Raw genomic sequence first — 15,409 nt, forward strand, 5'->3', positions numbered from 1 at the left:
TTGTAAAAGTATCATTTTTGAAAAACATTCAATTTGTTATTTGACAGACCTTCTGTGTTTCAGACTTCAGACTTAGTGTAATGGCTAATTTTCAGTCAAAATGTCCACCATGTTAAGTGTCCACCCTGTTAAGTCTGAAAATCTAATCTAATCTGACAGTGACAGCAATTGATGTTTAAGTTGAAGAAGTAGTGTATTTAAACTTTTATTACATTTTAAATATTCATAAATCTTTCAAATTATTGTTCATTTGTCCCTAACAGGGTGGACATTTTTTGTCCTCCTCATTAAATTTGGCTCATAATTGCTTAAACGTATATACCCAAGGTTGTATATTACATATTTATATACCAAACTTATTTTTCACATGTTTTACAGCTCCCTTGCATGATTTCACAAGAATTCATTTAAAAAATGTGTTTCATTTTATAAGTGTTATGATGTCCAAAGGGCACTGAATCCCAGGAATGACCTATACTGGTATTTCTTGCAGGAAATAGAAACCTGGTTGTTCTAGCTACATAATGTTGATATCTCATTCAACTCTACATTATACATATACATCAAAAATACAACATCCATTCATTTGGCTGTTTGCATAATTTAACCAATTCAACCAATAACAAAATTTCAACTTATTTTAGGAAAAACAGATATAACTTTTTATACATTTATACATGAAATACAACTATTATTATTTTCATTGTTGCTGTTTTATACAGTATTTACAAGGAAGAAGGTTACAACGTGAGGTCCAGCTTACAATTTGTGCAAACTTGGGATGCCAGCGATTTCAACACTGGCAATTATAGTCTTATCTATCTTCGGTGGGTGTCGATGAGTCTGTTTGGACACTGTCCGGGCTCTCAGCTCGATACATCAAGTAATTCAGTCCCTCATTGCTGAGCACAGGAGACAGTCCAGTTTCCAGGTCTTCATCTTCATCCACACCAGTGCAGACCTCCTCTTCTAAAGAAACCAGCACATACAGTTACCATAAGAGGTGCATCTAGTAATGAGTCAAAAATCTGTGCACAAATCTGTACATTTGATTCATATTTGTATATTTTATATGAAGAAATTAAGATCATACCATCTTCTTGGTAGGCTTGGTTCACATGACCTGAGGCTCCGTTATGGTTTGCTCTTTTATCCGCCTCATAATCTCTCATTTTACTCAGGGTTTCCTCAAGATACTGAAAGTTTGGCCTCTCAGTTGGTTCTTTGCTCCAGCAGCTCATCATCAGATTATACCTAAAAAGCAGTAATAACATCCATGTTCATTCAAAGTAAATATTATATCTTTGTCTTCACATTCAATCAAGTATTTGTTGAAATCATCTACTAATATCACTTACAATCTCTGTGGACACCCTGCTGGCGAAGGCAGTCGCGCACCTGTACTGATATGGCTTAAGACTTCATGGTTGGTGTATGTAGGATATGGTAGCTTTCCTAATGTCATAATCTCCCATAAGAGCACACCAAATGCCCTGAAACGTGCAAATTATAAGAAAATGAGCAGTTCTTAAAAGAACCTTTTTTTGGAGTGTGAAGATTTTTTTTTTATAATCTAAAGAACCCTTTCCAATATAACTCATTCATTGTGCAATGGAAAGGTTCCATGGATGTTAAAGGTTTTTCATGAAACCATACATGCAAATATAGAACAATTTATTTTCCAAGAGTCTATGGCAACAAGAAGACTCATGATACTGACCAGACATCAGAATATTTATTGAAAATCCCATCTGTTAAGCTTTCTGGTGACATCCAGCGAACAGGAAGCAGACCTTCACCCTTCTTCCTGTAGTAGTCGTTCTTATACACGTCACGGGCCAATCCGAAATCTCCTATTTTAACAACCCTTTCTGGGTCTGTGTAGCTTCTTACTGACACCAGACAGTTCCTTGCAGCAATATCCCTGTGCATATTAAATAAAGTTTAATTTAGATGCATTAACATTTACACATTTCGCAGGCACTTTTATCCAAAGTGATTTACACTGCATTCCAGTCACATACATTTCATATGTTAACGCATTCCCTGGGAATCAAAGACATGACACTGGCATTGTGAGCATTAGCATGAGCATATCTTTACCTATGAACAAAGTGCATCCTTTCTAAATAAGCACATCCTGTGGCAACATCCCAACTGATGTCCAGGAGGCTGGTGAGGTTCAGTAGCTCTTTATGGCTCTATGAGACATAAGAACATGTGAGTGCTAGTCAGTAAGAAAAGCACCTCATATATTAAAACAAAGCCTCACAGCTGTAGGACGAGCTTTTCTCATGTAAGAACGAAGGTCTCCTCCTTCCATCAGCTCCAGGATGAGGTAATGTGGTTCGTTTAGCAGACACACTCCAAGCAAACGCAGGATGTTAGGATGATTGAACTGGCTGGATAGCAACAAACACAAAACACAGCATGATTCATCTGCTCCAAAGTCATAGTAAAGGCATTTTTGCTACACCATACTTCTATTTCAAATAAATGCTGAAATCCCTTTGAACTTTCTGTTATTCAAAGAGTCCTGAAAACATTGTATCACAGTTTCTGCAAAAATAATAAGCAGCACTACTGTTTTCAATGATTATAATAAAAAGAAAAGAATGATTTCTGAAGGATCATGTGACACTGAAGACTGGAGTAATGATGCTGAAAAATTATTAAAAAATATATTGCAATAGAAACAGTTGTTTTAAATTGTAATAATACTGTATTTTTGATCAAACAAATGCAGCCTTGCTAATATGAGACTTCTGTAAAAAAAATTAAATACTCTCACTGAACCCAAACTTTTGAAAATAAATAAATAGTAGTCATCAATAGTATTCAATAGTAAGAGCCATCTCAGTAAAGGCTCCTTTTATACTTTATTAGTATAATATACTTTATTATACTTATATACTTCATATACTTTATTATACTTTAACACTAATTAACAACAAACCCCATGACAAACATTGCCATTTGCTCTAGACTAGGGGGCCTCATAATCATTTGTTTTGCCCCATTGTTCCCTATTATAATCATATTTTTAGTGTGATGCTGAGAGGTCTTTTACCTCATCAAACAGGCTTCTTTTAAGAATTCAGTTTTCTCATAGTCACTGGCATCTTTTCGCAGTGTCTGTGAAACATTTTATAATCACAATCTGTAATTGTTGAAACAGCATATACCGTAGGTAGTCACTGTGGAAGTATATGAGAAATCATGTTAGTATACAGGCTTTATATGTATGTATACCTTGACAGCCACTCTCCTCTCCGGCACAACTTCAGTGATTTGGCTGCCAACTGTAACTCCTTCATAAACTTCTCCAAAAGCACCACTACCCAACAACCTCTGAAGCTTCAGACAGTCTCTAGGAAACACAGGAAGTGACTCGATCTCTCCTTGGGGGGGTATGTTACTGGGAAATGTGGGAAAGTTGTTTAAATATCAACATATTTTGTGGTTTATAGATGCAACAAAATCACATTGAAATTAAGCTTTAGTTTGTAAGCAATGTTCCTGTGTACCTGATAGCATAGCAGGCATTTCCAAGCCCAACTAAACCTCGAATATACTCCAACTCTACATCTGGATGGACGTGTGCACCTCTTTGTGTAACTGTCCCATGATCCTTTTTCTTATGGCGTCTGCGCCAAACTACACGAAAACAGCAGGGGAAGCAAATGTTGTGCTTTCAAATCCTCTCATTAGTTTTAATATGAGGATGAAACAGACTTCTACAAAAGAAACTGTGTCATTTGTGTACTTACTGACTGCGGCGAGGATGAGAATAATCAGTGTAATACAGGCAGCGATCGATACAATCACAATAATCAATGTCATGTCAGCGTCTAATGAAGTACCTGCTGGGTGACAACCAGAGAGCAATTAAAGGAATAGTTCAGCTAGAAAAGAAAATATGCTGAAAATGTACTCACCCTCAACCATCCAAGATGTAGATGTAGTTCATAGACTTCATCTGAACAGATTGGAAGAAATGTAGCATTACATCACTTGCTCACTAATGGATCCTGTGCAGTGAATGGGTGCCGTCAGAATGAGAGCCCAAACAGCTGATAAAAACATCACAATAATCCACAAGTAATCCACACTACTCAAGTCCATCAATTAATGTCTTGTGAAGTGAAAAGCTACGTGTTTGTATGAAAAAATCCATCATTGCTATGTTTTAACATATTTCTGGCCAAAATATGAGTCCATCATCCATGGAGATGCATTGAAAAAGTCCATCACCTGTTGCCCTCTTACATCAAAATCCTCAGACATTTTTGTTTAGAACTGTTTTGGACTGTTTACGCTTGTAAACAGTGCTTGATCTGTACATGTTTCAAGACAAGACAACCTTTTCACTGGAGAAAAAAAACTATTACGTATTACTTGTGAATTATTGTCATGCTTTTTTCAGACTCTCATTCTGACGGCACCCATTCACTGCAGAATGGTGAGCAAGTGATGCACTGCTAAATTTCTCCAAATCTGCTCCGATGAAGAAACAAACTCATCTATCAATCTTGGATGGCCCGAGGTTGAGAAAATTTTCAGCAAATTTTTAAAGTGACTTTTTTTAGATAGCACAATAAAATACATATAGAGCAAAACAGTTACATGTTCATTAAAATGGACGCATTTTTTTTCTTAAATCAGCTGCTTTTTATGTTTACTTTTTTTGTGTTATATTTATATTTAATGATTAATGTAGGATTCTTACCTGGAGTGATCAAAGTTGTTTGTGTTGATTCCCCTTTACCCCAATACGAAAAAGGGGTTATGGTGATGTTTAATTTGGTTCCTGGTTTGAATCTTGTGATATTCATGACTGTTTCAGAAAACGTGTTAAGAGGATGACAATATCTGGTGGGGACCTGCAGAAATATGTTGGAAATACATCATCATTTTACCAAAAAAAAAAAAAAACTGTCAAAAACATTTTTTTTTAATTTAAATAACTTAAGGTGGATTTATATTCTCTAGTTTAAAATAATCGTAAAAAAATATATAGTACATTTGGAAGCTGTTCCACATTTCTCCACAGTTGCTTAGACACCACACAATAAAGCACTGTCCCGTAGTCAATATTGCTGGGTTCCCAGTGTATCTGCATAAATGTGGCATTCCCTTCAAGAACAATTTTGGAAACTGCAGGTGGAATAACTATAGGAGGAGATACGAATCCATCTGGAAAACAAACACAAAAACACATACAAATTGACTTTTAAGAACACTTGAATAAGAGCAATATAAAACATATGTTAACACAGTGCTGACCTGGAAAAGGTTTCAGCATTTGCTGTACAACAGAAAAAGCTGTCAGTGTTTTGCTGGAAGACATAAGGACACTGGTGTTTTGCTTCAACTCCTGAATCCTGAGCTGTTTGTTCTCATCCAACCAAACAAGTCGTCCGCTGAAGTAGCCCACTTGATAATCTCTGATTTGAGATGTTGTCCATCTCGCAAATTCTACCGCTTTAGACTTCTGCATCCTTTACAGGTTAATAGAATTTATGCAAATCATAAAAAAAACATTTATTCAATAAGGAAATGTTATTACGAGCCAAACTGGTCACTGACCATATCATTCATTAATGAGATCTATCTGTTAAACATTTGTATATTTACCTACCTGTCACTACTGATGTTCACTCTGTAAAGATTTATAAGAGAGCCGTCCTGCACCAGCCAATACAGATTTCCTTCAATAATGTTCAAAGTGATACCGGCAACCTATAATCAGAGTGTGTGAAATATTTATACTGTTTAAAAGGGTCAGTGTTTTCAACACTGACAATAATAAGAAATGTTTCTTAAGCATCAAATCAGCATATTAAAAGATCATGCGACTCCGAAGACTGGAGTAATGATGCTGAAAATGTACCTTTGACATCACAGGAATAAGTTACATTTTAAAATACCCCAAGATCCCAAAGCTTTGAATGTTAGCGTATTTGATGTTCTATGTGTATATTTATGTCCTCACCTCTTTCCCAGAGAACACACTCAGTTTTTCCAGGAGTTGGTAGTCTTCTCCATCCAATCTACAGCCTTCTACTGATATTTCAGTGGTCCAGTAGATGGCAGCATTCAATGAATCAACCACCAAACTGAGAATCTTCTGCTCTGCTTGGAGAAATATCTCAACCCCATGACCAGAGACAGACCCTCGGCATATCTGATAAGAGATGCAAGATATCTCTCAATTAGTTGCTACTGCCACATAGTCAAAAAAATGTCAATAAAGTATTAGTAGCTTCTTCTTATTATGTTTTTCAGTTTTCATTCATTCAAGCATTATACATAAATACATACTTGATTTGTGTTGCAGCTCCAGTATAGATACTGTCCCAGCCAGTCAAAGGCCAGTGCTTCAGCATTCATGAGTGATGGCATTGTCATCACACTCAATGACTGATTACCCAGATCAATCCAGCTAATGTGACCTGAACTGTTAGTCCAGTAGATTGTGGAACTATACCAGTCCATATCTGTTCATGAAGAAAGGATAACATGCTATATACTTTGTTACATAGTGAGAAGCATTGTAAAATATACAATCAGATGCAAAATAACATTATAGCTATTTTTATTTTGCATTATATTACAAAAATTTGGGATCAGTAAGGTGTGTAATGTTTTTAATGGAGTCTCTTGTGCTCATCAAAGCTGTATTTATTTGATCAAAAATACAAAAAAAAATAATATTGTGAGATATTATTTAAATTTCTAATATTGGTTTTCTGTTTTAATATACTTTAAAATATAATTTATTTCTGTGATCAAAGCTGAATTTTCAGCATCATTACTCCAGTCTTCAGTGTGACATGATCATTCAGAAATCATTCTAATATGCTGATTTATTTTCAGTGCTGGAAACAGTTGTGCTGCTTCATTTATTATTATTTTTTGGAAACTGTGCTGCTTCATTTATTATTATTTTTTGGAAACTGTGATACTCTTTTTCTGGATTCTTTTATGAAATAAAAAGTAAAAAAGCAATGCAAAAAACAGCATTTATTTAAAATTAAAATATTTTCTAACAATATTAGTCTTTACTATCACTTTTTGTCCATTTAACACATCCTTGCTGAATAAAAGTATTCATTACTTTCAAAAAAAGAAAGAAAAACATTTACTGACTCTTTTGAACGGTATTGTATATTGTAACACAAGATTTCCATTTTGAATAAATGCTGTTTTTTTATTTTATATTCATAAAATAATATTGAAAAAATTATCATAGGTTCCAAAAAACATGAAGTTTGTTTCCAACACTGACAATAAATCAGCATATTAGAATGATTTCTGAAGGATCATGTGACACTGAAGACTGGAGTAATGATGCTGAAAATTCAGCTTTGCATCACAGGAATAAATTATATTTTAAAGTATATTAAAATAGAAACTGTTATTTTAAATTGCAATAATATTTCACAAAATAACAGGGTTTTTTCTGTATTTTTGATCAAATAAATACAGCACAAGAATCTTCGGTAAAAAATATGAAAAATCTTACTGATCCCAAACTTTTGAACGGTAGTGTAACTAAAATATCTAAACAAGTGCAATGCATTTTAAAGAAATCATTCCGGTGCTTGTGTTAGTAATTTCAATTTTTTTTTTTTTAAAGAAATGAATACCTTTATTCAACAAGGATGCATTAAATTGATCAAAAGTGACCGTAACAACACATAATGTTACAAAAGACTTCTATTTCAAATAAAACTTTAAATCATTTTAACATTATTACATTTGAAAACATAGTAAAACAGAAAAGTTATTTTACATTTTAATATTATTTTACAAAATTACAGTTTTTACTGTATTTTTCATCAAATAAATGCAGCCTTGGTGAGCACAAGAGACTTTAAGAAAAAACAAAAAAAACTTTTGAACAGTAGTATATATCTCAAGCACACATTTCAATCAAAACACTTCACAATATGATTATTAGGTTTCAAGATATGAAAGGACAAAAAGTCTTGGAAACTTTCTGGTTGTCAAACTTTATTTATTGTTAATATAATGAACTACACCTGTGGTTATTCAACTTGGATACTTGTGTGGGACCAGTAGGTTAAAAAGAAAAATTAAAAAGTTCTTCAGGAAGTGAAGTTAGACCTGAGAGGCGCTAATAGCACAATTTGTTTGCTGATGCCACTTGGTCTGATATTTATGAATTGAATACAGTGAAAATGAAAACATTTTTTAGTTTGACTTAACGTAAATACCTTTTAGAGTCACTGTTATGTTCTATATATGATCTCTCTGGATTCTTACCTTTCACATCTCCAATATAAGACACCATTTGTTCCACAAATTCAATGCTATCCAAATCTTGCTTCCATATGTCATCCTCACTGGCAGCAGCAATATATGGGGGCTCATCGGCTGAGAAAAAAGACGACTTTTTAATAGTAGCCAGTTTATAAACATTAAGGTAAATGATAAAATTAATCAATATAATCACCAGGCTGGAGACTTGTTCCTTCATATGAGACTGATTTGGAGCATCCACCAGGGGAACAAGCCCTGAGAGTGACGCTGTACTGCTGTGAACTCTCCAGATCCGAGACTGTTGCATGTGTGCCAGTTAGGCCACTAAAATTCATCACCAATAACCCATTCACCGAGCAGTTTATAGCATAAGTCCAATTTTGCCAGGCAGATGGACCTGCGAGGAACAAAACTGAATTTATTTAATGGACAACATGTGCAATTTTATAGGTTAGCAAAATTAAACCTAAACCAATAAACCTGGCTTCAATAAACGAATGACAACAATCCTGAAAATAGTCTCCTACTAATAAAACAATCCAAAAGTGTCATTAACTGAATATCACTCACTTGCTCCAATCATATTTTCAGGTTTATCCCAATAAACGTTGGCTTTATCTGATCCAAACAGGACTTGAAGTTGTCTTGGCCTTCTTGGCAGAGGATAAGGTTGCGCAGATGCGCTAAAGTAGCATAGATTTCCAAAGCCGTCATTTTGACTATGGATCACATCACAGTCCATAGCGAATTCATTAAAGGTGGCCACTTGACTCTGGCCAACTTGTTTATACAGTGCATAACCATTGGTGAGCATGAAGAAATTATCCTCATAAACAATGCTGTTTGCTTCAAAGTTAATGTTAGTGTAGAGCGTAATGGGAAATAATCCATCCACAGATGTGGCATTGAGCATTTGATCACTTCTGTCGTGAAAAACAAGTCTCTTGTTGGGGAAACTGACCACAAAGTTGGAGACAGAAGGCGTTTTTACGACATGAATTATCTCATGTTGTTGGCTAGAGACGTCTGGAAGAGGGCTACGATATATTCCACTGCTCAGCAACAAGAAAAGCCATCTGACAAACACAATTTTTCAATTTGATTAAATTACACTTCACATAAATTAATCAAACTAACAAAACATTTAAACTAAAATCTTTAATAGAGCAATAAATAGTAATAATAAATATTACAGTATCATATTTGTAATAATATGATAAAAAATACTGTAATGCTGATGGTTTACACAATTGTTTATAGCTTTATATAAAAGCAGAGACGGTGCTTAACCAAACAGTTTTTAATCATGTTTATGACACTCACCCATTATATGGATCTGCAATTATATTTACAGCGTCACTGGAGAGGTTGAGATTTATACCCACTGGAAAAGAACAGTCATCTAATCCACAATAGTAGACCTGCTTTTTATTTTTGTGGGAAAGAACATACAATTACATTATTTACATGAAAAAAGTATTAATCTTTCTTGATGGCATCTGTAGCGTTTTGACTTGCCTTTTAAGGAATAGTTCACCCAAAAATAAAAATTTGCTTAAAAATTCTCTCACCCTCGGGCCATCCAAGATGTGTAGATGAGTTTGTTTCTTCATCGGAACAGATTTTGAGAAATTTAGCAAGAAGCTGTGTATTTGTAAGAAACAAATCCATCATAAAGGCATTTTAACTTTACACCATTGCTTCTGTCTGTAATCCATAATAATGTTTCCTCCAGTGAAAACGTCCCTTTTTGTCCTCTCACATTAGAATCCACTTACATATTTGTTTAGAACTGTTTTCACCTGTAAAGAGTGCTTGATCTGTGCATATTTCTCTCCTGATTTAGATGAGATGACTTTTCAGTGGAGAAAGCAAGTTATGGATAGAGAACATGTATTTTATCTGAATACATGTTGAAGTTAAAAACATATTAAGGATGGTTTTGTTTAATACAAACAGGCAGCTTTTCACTTCACCAGACATTAATTGATGGATTGTGATGTTTTTATCAGCTGTTTGGACTCTCATTCTGACGGCACCCATTCACTGCAGAGGATCCACTGATCCATTTCTCTAAATCTGTTCCGATGAATAAACAAACTCAACTCATCTTGGATGGCCTGAGTGTGAGTACATTTTCAGCCAATTTTCATTTTCGAGTGAACACAAACAAAAAAACATTTACAGTAATGCACTTACAATAAAAGTCTATAGGGCAAGGCATTCCAGAATATTTCCATATTGTTATTAAAGTGGTTTTGTTAATTGTTCGGTACAAAAACCCATGATGTTTGACCTTCAAAGTTGTCTAAGTGATCATTTTAGTCCCCTAATTAATGGTAAATACACACCCTACCACTGGACACATAGTAAATCCTCTCATAAAGCCAGTCTACAGTCAGTGCTGTGACCTCCAGCGGGGCAGAGTGCAGAAGCTTGAGATCTGAATGGTCGGTGAGATTTCCAGCCGCTTTCACCCAAATACGAGTCCCTTCAGAGAAATAGATGCGGTTGGAACTGTAGTGCACTGCCACCCCTGAAAAAAACCATAAGAGAAAAGATGTCAGAAATCAAGGACCATCTACAACAAAAGGTACATCTTGTTGCTCAAAGGTTGCTCTTTCAAACGTACTGTAAGTATCAACTTTGTCTCAAAAATTCCTAAAGTCCTAAAATTCCTTACAATAAATGAACATGCTAACTGCTGGCATAAAGTATGGAGCTATAAAAAATAATGGGTCCCACTTTATATTAAGTGGCCTTAACTACTATGTACTTACATTTAAATTAATCATTTAGTACAATGCACTTAGTGTGTACATACATGTTTTTACATTGTACTTACGGTATATTTCAAAAAATATCTGCATGTAATTACATCTGTAATTAATTTCTGTAATTACATTTATAATTACACTGTTGACCCATCCCTTACACCTTAACCCACCCTTAAACCTACCCTTACCACCAAACCTGTACCTAACCTTACCCACATCTCACCTCAATAGCAGCAAAAGTGTTTTGCAATACAATATGAAGACAATAAGTACATTGTACTTATTTTTGATGTAAGTACATAGTAGTTCAGGCCACTTAATATAAAGTGGGACCAAATAATGTGTGTTGTAGTCCTATAACTTGGTCTTGGGAATTAATTTACTGGGTTTTTTTTCTTAGGAGACAATTTTGCTCTCCATTTAATCTTCTGTCTAAGAGAAACAACTGAGATATTGAAGTACTCTCATTTGTGATTTCTCTTTCCTGTGGGCACTCTTATGTGGTGGACATGTTTTATATTTATTGATTTGAGGAAGAACGGACCTGTGATGTTGCTCTCGATTAGACTGTCTGAGAGACATTGTGCTGTAGTGAAGAAATCGGCATCCTCTTCTCTCATCCTTAATGAGTTCCATCTGGATGCAAAGACCCACCGGCCTCCATTCTGCTCTGAAAGTCATCACAGATGGAGCAATAAGATTATTGTTTATTTCAAGGCATTGCAAACACAATGCATTGAGAAATATTAGCAGAATGCTGAAGTACTGTTGATTTCATCAAGTAGGACAAGTTTTTGGATCAACAACCTCAGATTTTAGGTTAGGTTTAATGGCAACTGACATGGTTTTGCATTGTTGATGTTAATATTTCTAAAGTTTGAGGCTTGTATGATTTTTTATGTTTTTGAAAAAAGTGTCTTATGCTCACCAGGCTGCATTTTTTAAAATCACAAATTCAGTAAAAACTAAAATATTGTGAACTATTTTTACAATTTAAATAACTATTTGAATATACTTTAAAATGTTATTTATTTCTGTGACAGTAAAGCTGAATTTTCAGCATCATTAATGTCTCCAGTCTTTAGTGTCACATGATCTTTCAGAAATCATTCTAATATGCTGATTTTCTGCTTAAAAAACAGTTCTTATTATTAATATTGAAATAAATTGTGCTGCTTAATATTTTTGTTGAAACTGTGATACTTTTTTCAGGATTCTTTGATGAACACAAAGTTAAAAAATATGAAATAGAACTCTTTCATAACATTAAAAATGTCTCTACTGTGATTTTGCTCAGTTTAATGAATAATAGCATTTATTTTTCTCAAAAGTCTTATAGTGCCCTAAATTTTGAATGGATTATACAGTATATTTACAATGAAATTATAATGTATTATTATTATTATTATACAAATTATAAAAAAATATAGAATTGAATATAATACACAAATCTGCAGAAATAAAATAACACAAAAATATTTTAGAACACAGTTCTGTCAGCAAAAGGTGTATTGTTCTAGAACCAAGAAACGATCCAGGAACATGTTCTACTTGGCAAATTAGGGTCATTTTTGTAGGATAGAGAAAAAGTTTCACTGTGAGCTTAAACTAACCAACTTGTGCTGGTGTTGTTATGCTGGCTTCAGCGATTGAACCCTGGCCCTCTTCATTTACAGCAGCTACAGAGATCCTGTATGAGAGTCAGTCCAATCAATATTACATGTCAACAAAAAATAATAACGTCAGATTAGTACAGTGTAAAAATGAACAATGTATACACTGAATACATTAAATAATGCATTCCACGTTGCATAAAATTGCAGAAATATAAAAATGGGAAGACTTTGTATGTATACTACCTATATGTAGTGTTATGGAATGTCGGGTAGAATGTGTTGAAGAATACATTTCCTCCAGTTGCTACACTGATGACGTGTTTGTTGGATGTGAGATTGAGGTTGAAGCCCAAGACGGGTCCTCCTGGTTTTTCAGGTAGAGACCAGCGAACCTCCACACTCTCTCCAGACATGCTCTCAATACTCTCAATGGATGGGCTGGAGGCCACTTTTTGGAAGGGAAACACATTAAACAGCTTCGAACAACTGATTTTGAAACATAATGTAAAAAGACTGTTGATTAAACCTACGTCCAAATGGTCTTGTTTGGTACCAAGGGCTCGCTGGAGAGCAAGCGTGTGTTTCTGCAATCAGGGCCCAGACCCTGAATTTATAGCAGGTGAAAGGTTCCAACTGTTTGACGGTGTATGTTGATTCTGTCACATTCTATGAGGAAAAAAGAAAATTGTAAAGTCTTATGCAAAAATGTCAAGAAATGTTCGGGTGATAATTCATTCCAAAATTAACATTTTCTTTGTAGCTTACTGTAATGTGAAAAATCTCATATGATCACAAAAATATACCAATAATTATAATAATTTATATTATTATATATTATTTAAATGGTAAGTGAATTCAATTTGTACAACTGCTGTTCAAAAGTCCAATAAAAAATGGATACTTTTATTCAGTAATGATGCATAAACTGAACAAAAGTGACAGTAAAGACATTTATAATGTTGCAAAATATTTTTTATTTCAAACACAAATGCTGTTCTTTGTATTTATCAAAAGTTACCATGGTTTCCACATAAATATTAAGCAGCACAACTGTTTTCAACATTGATAATAATAAGAAATGTTTCCTGAGAACCAAATCAGCATATTAGAATGATTTCTGAAGGTTCATGTGACACTGAAGACTGGAGTAATGATGCCGAAAATTCAGCTTTGCATCACAGGAATAAATTACATTTTAAATTATAATAATATTTCACAATATTACTGTTTTACTGCATTTTGATCAAATGAATTCAGCCTTGGTGAGCAAAAACATTAAAAAGTCTTACTGACCCCTAAACTTTAGATGGTAGTGTATATTTGTAAAGTACAACTGTAATTATACATCACGGTAATATCTTTATACTGAATTGGATTTAAGCTTATTTTATTGATTTAAAAGCATTGTTTTTGCATACAGTAATATGAGATTTGGGAGAAAAGTTTTTTGAAAATGAGTTTGAACATCCTAGTTACTAGTCAATAACCTTAATTTGTTCTTTGAAAAATATATTGTTCTTTCCTTTTCATTTTTTAAAACTGAATATGACCTGGAAATTACTTGTACCCAAATGCATTTTGCTGAATTTCACTCAATAATTTAGGATGTACAAATGCACCAAAAGTCAGTGGAATTTAATCAGCAACATATCTAAACATAAAGTCATCCAGTACCTCTGCTTGTGCCCAAATCCCAGACAGACTAGGACCGGTCCACTGAAGAATATACACCACATCAGACTGATTCAGAGGCTCCCAGGTCAAAGTTATGTTATGAGATCCGATCCAGGATGCATAAGGTGCTGCGAGCTGACATGCAACATCTGGACAGGAAGAACATAAACTTTTGTAAACCAATCAGTAAACAGACTCCGAAGTGAAAGAAGCGAATAAATTGCAAACTTGATTACAAAATCCTTGGCAGTAGTCCTACTCACTTTGGCAAATGGCATCCGTACACTGTCTGAAGCCACTTTTGGCTGTCTAGAATTACAGTATTTCAGACATTAGCTCAAGTAAATGAAATCATTCTTAAAATCTTAAAATCCTTAATCTTAAAAGTCTTACCATGGGGTGCACTGAGGCATCAAGAAGCCATTTGTCACATGATGAAGCTTTGAGAGAAATAAGCAGAAATAGTAGCGCTGACAGAAACTGTAAACCCGTAATTTCCTTCCTTTTCCAACAAATCTTTTCCATTTCACATGCACCGAACTTCTGGATTCAAAACACACCCTGCATAGAAAAACAGTGTTAATGTTCACATAACAGTAGCGGATTTCCCCAATGACTTAATTATCGATCCGTAACATGCAACCATGGCGAGACACTGGCCCTTTAACAGTCCCTCAAAGTTTGTGGCCACCTGTTCCGTGTGGCTCAGGTGTGTCTGACCAGAAACCAGACGGAAACAGGCGTTCCGTAAGAAGACTCTCGAAGTATGTGTCATATATAACCATGCAAACAGATTAAGCAGACTGAACTATGGTCACTTGATTGTAAAGTGTAGAAGTTCTTATCTGTACAGTTTACAGTTGTCATAGATTCAAGGCAGTGTTGTGTTTATTTAATGGTTAAAATGTAATTGCTATCAGTTCCAATGAAGGAAAAGTGTGAATTTTATCAATAACAAAGTGCTCACTATAGTATGTAAAGGTATTTAGTGTAAGAGTCAGCATATCTAAGATACATAATACATAACCATCCAGACAGTTTTAGATTGAGAAT

At 34.4% G+C, this 15,409-nt stretch overlaps 1 protein-coding gene across 1 annotated transcript; it reads right to left on the reverse strand.

Moving 5' to 3' along the window:
* Positions 1-717: 717 nt before the first annotated feature.
* ros1 (c-ros oncogene 1, receptor tyrosine kinase) lies at positions 718-15,098 on the reverse strand. The gene is made up of 28 exons (XM_016269955.1): positions 14,750-15,098; positions 14,620-14,665; positions 14,357-14,505; positions 13,213-13,348; positions 12,926-13,130; positions 12,680-12,756; positions 11,611-11,736; positions 10,641-10,825; positions 9,613-9,710; positions 8,860-9,365; positions 8,483-8,686; positions 8,293-8,403; positions 6,325-6,500; positions 5,996-6,187; positions 5,642-5,742; positions 5,287-5,501; positions 5,024-5,196; positions 4,730-4,883; positions 3,771-3,866; positions 3,528-3,657; positions 3,253-3,418; positions 3,071-3,135; positions 2,273-2,402; positions 2,104-2,201; positions 1,721-1,924; positions 1,359-1,493; positions 1,094-1,254; positions 718-969 (listed from the first exon to the last, which is right to left on the reverse strand). Exons 1-28 carry the CDS (start codon positions 14,879-14,881, stop codon positions 815-817), a joined length of 4,326 nt encoding a protein of 1,441 aa, XP_016125441.1. The 5' UTR covers positions 14,882-15,098; the 3' UTR covers positions 718-814.
* Between the last annotated feature and the right edge of the window lie 311 nt (positions 15,099-15,409).

This window comes from Sinocyclocheilus grahami, unplaced genomic scaffold, assembly GCF_001515645.1.
Source record: "Sinocyclocheilus grahami isolate Dianchi unplaced genomic scaffold, SAMN03320097.WGS_v1.1 scaffold54.1, whole genome shotgun sequence".
Lineage (NCBI taxonomy): Eukaryota > Metazoa > Chordata > Actinopteri > Cypriniformes > Cyprinidae > Sinocyclocheilus > Sinocyclocheilus grahami.

Coding starts and splice junctions, on each gene's coding strand:
- ros1 (XM_016269955.1), bottom strand. CDS start 14,881: ATGGAAAAGATTTGTTGGAAAAGGAAGGAAATTACGGGTTTACAGTTT. Junction 10,826..11,610: donor AATCGAGAGCAACATCACAG/GTCCGTTCTTCC, acceptor GGTTTTTTTCAG/GGGTGGCAGTGCACTACAGT. Junction 3,658..3,770: donor TCTCATCCTCGCCGCAGTCA/GTAAGTACACAA, acceptor GTTTTCGTGTAG/TTTGGCGCAGACGCCATAAG.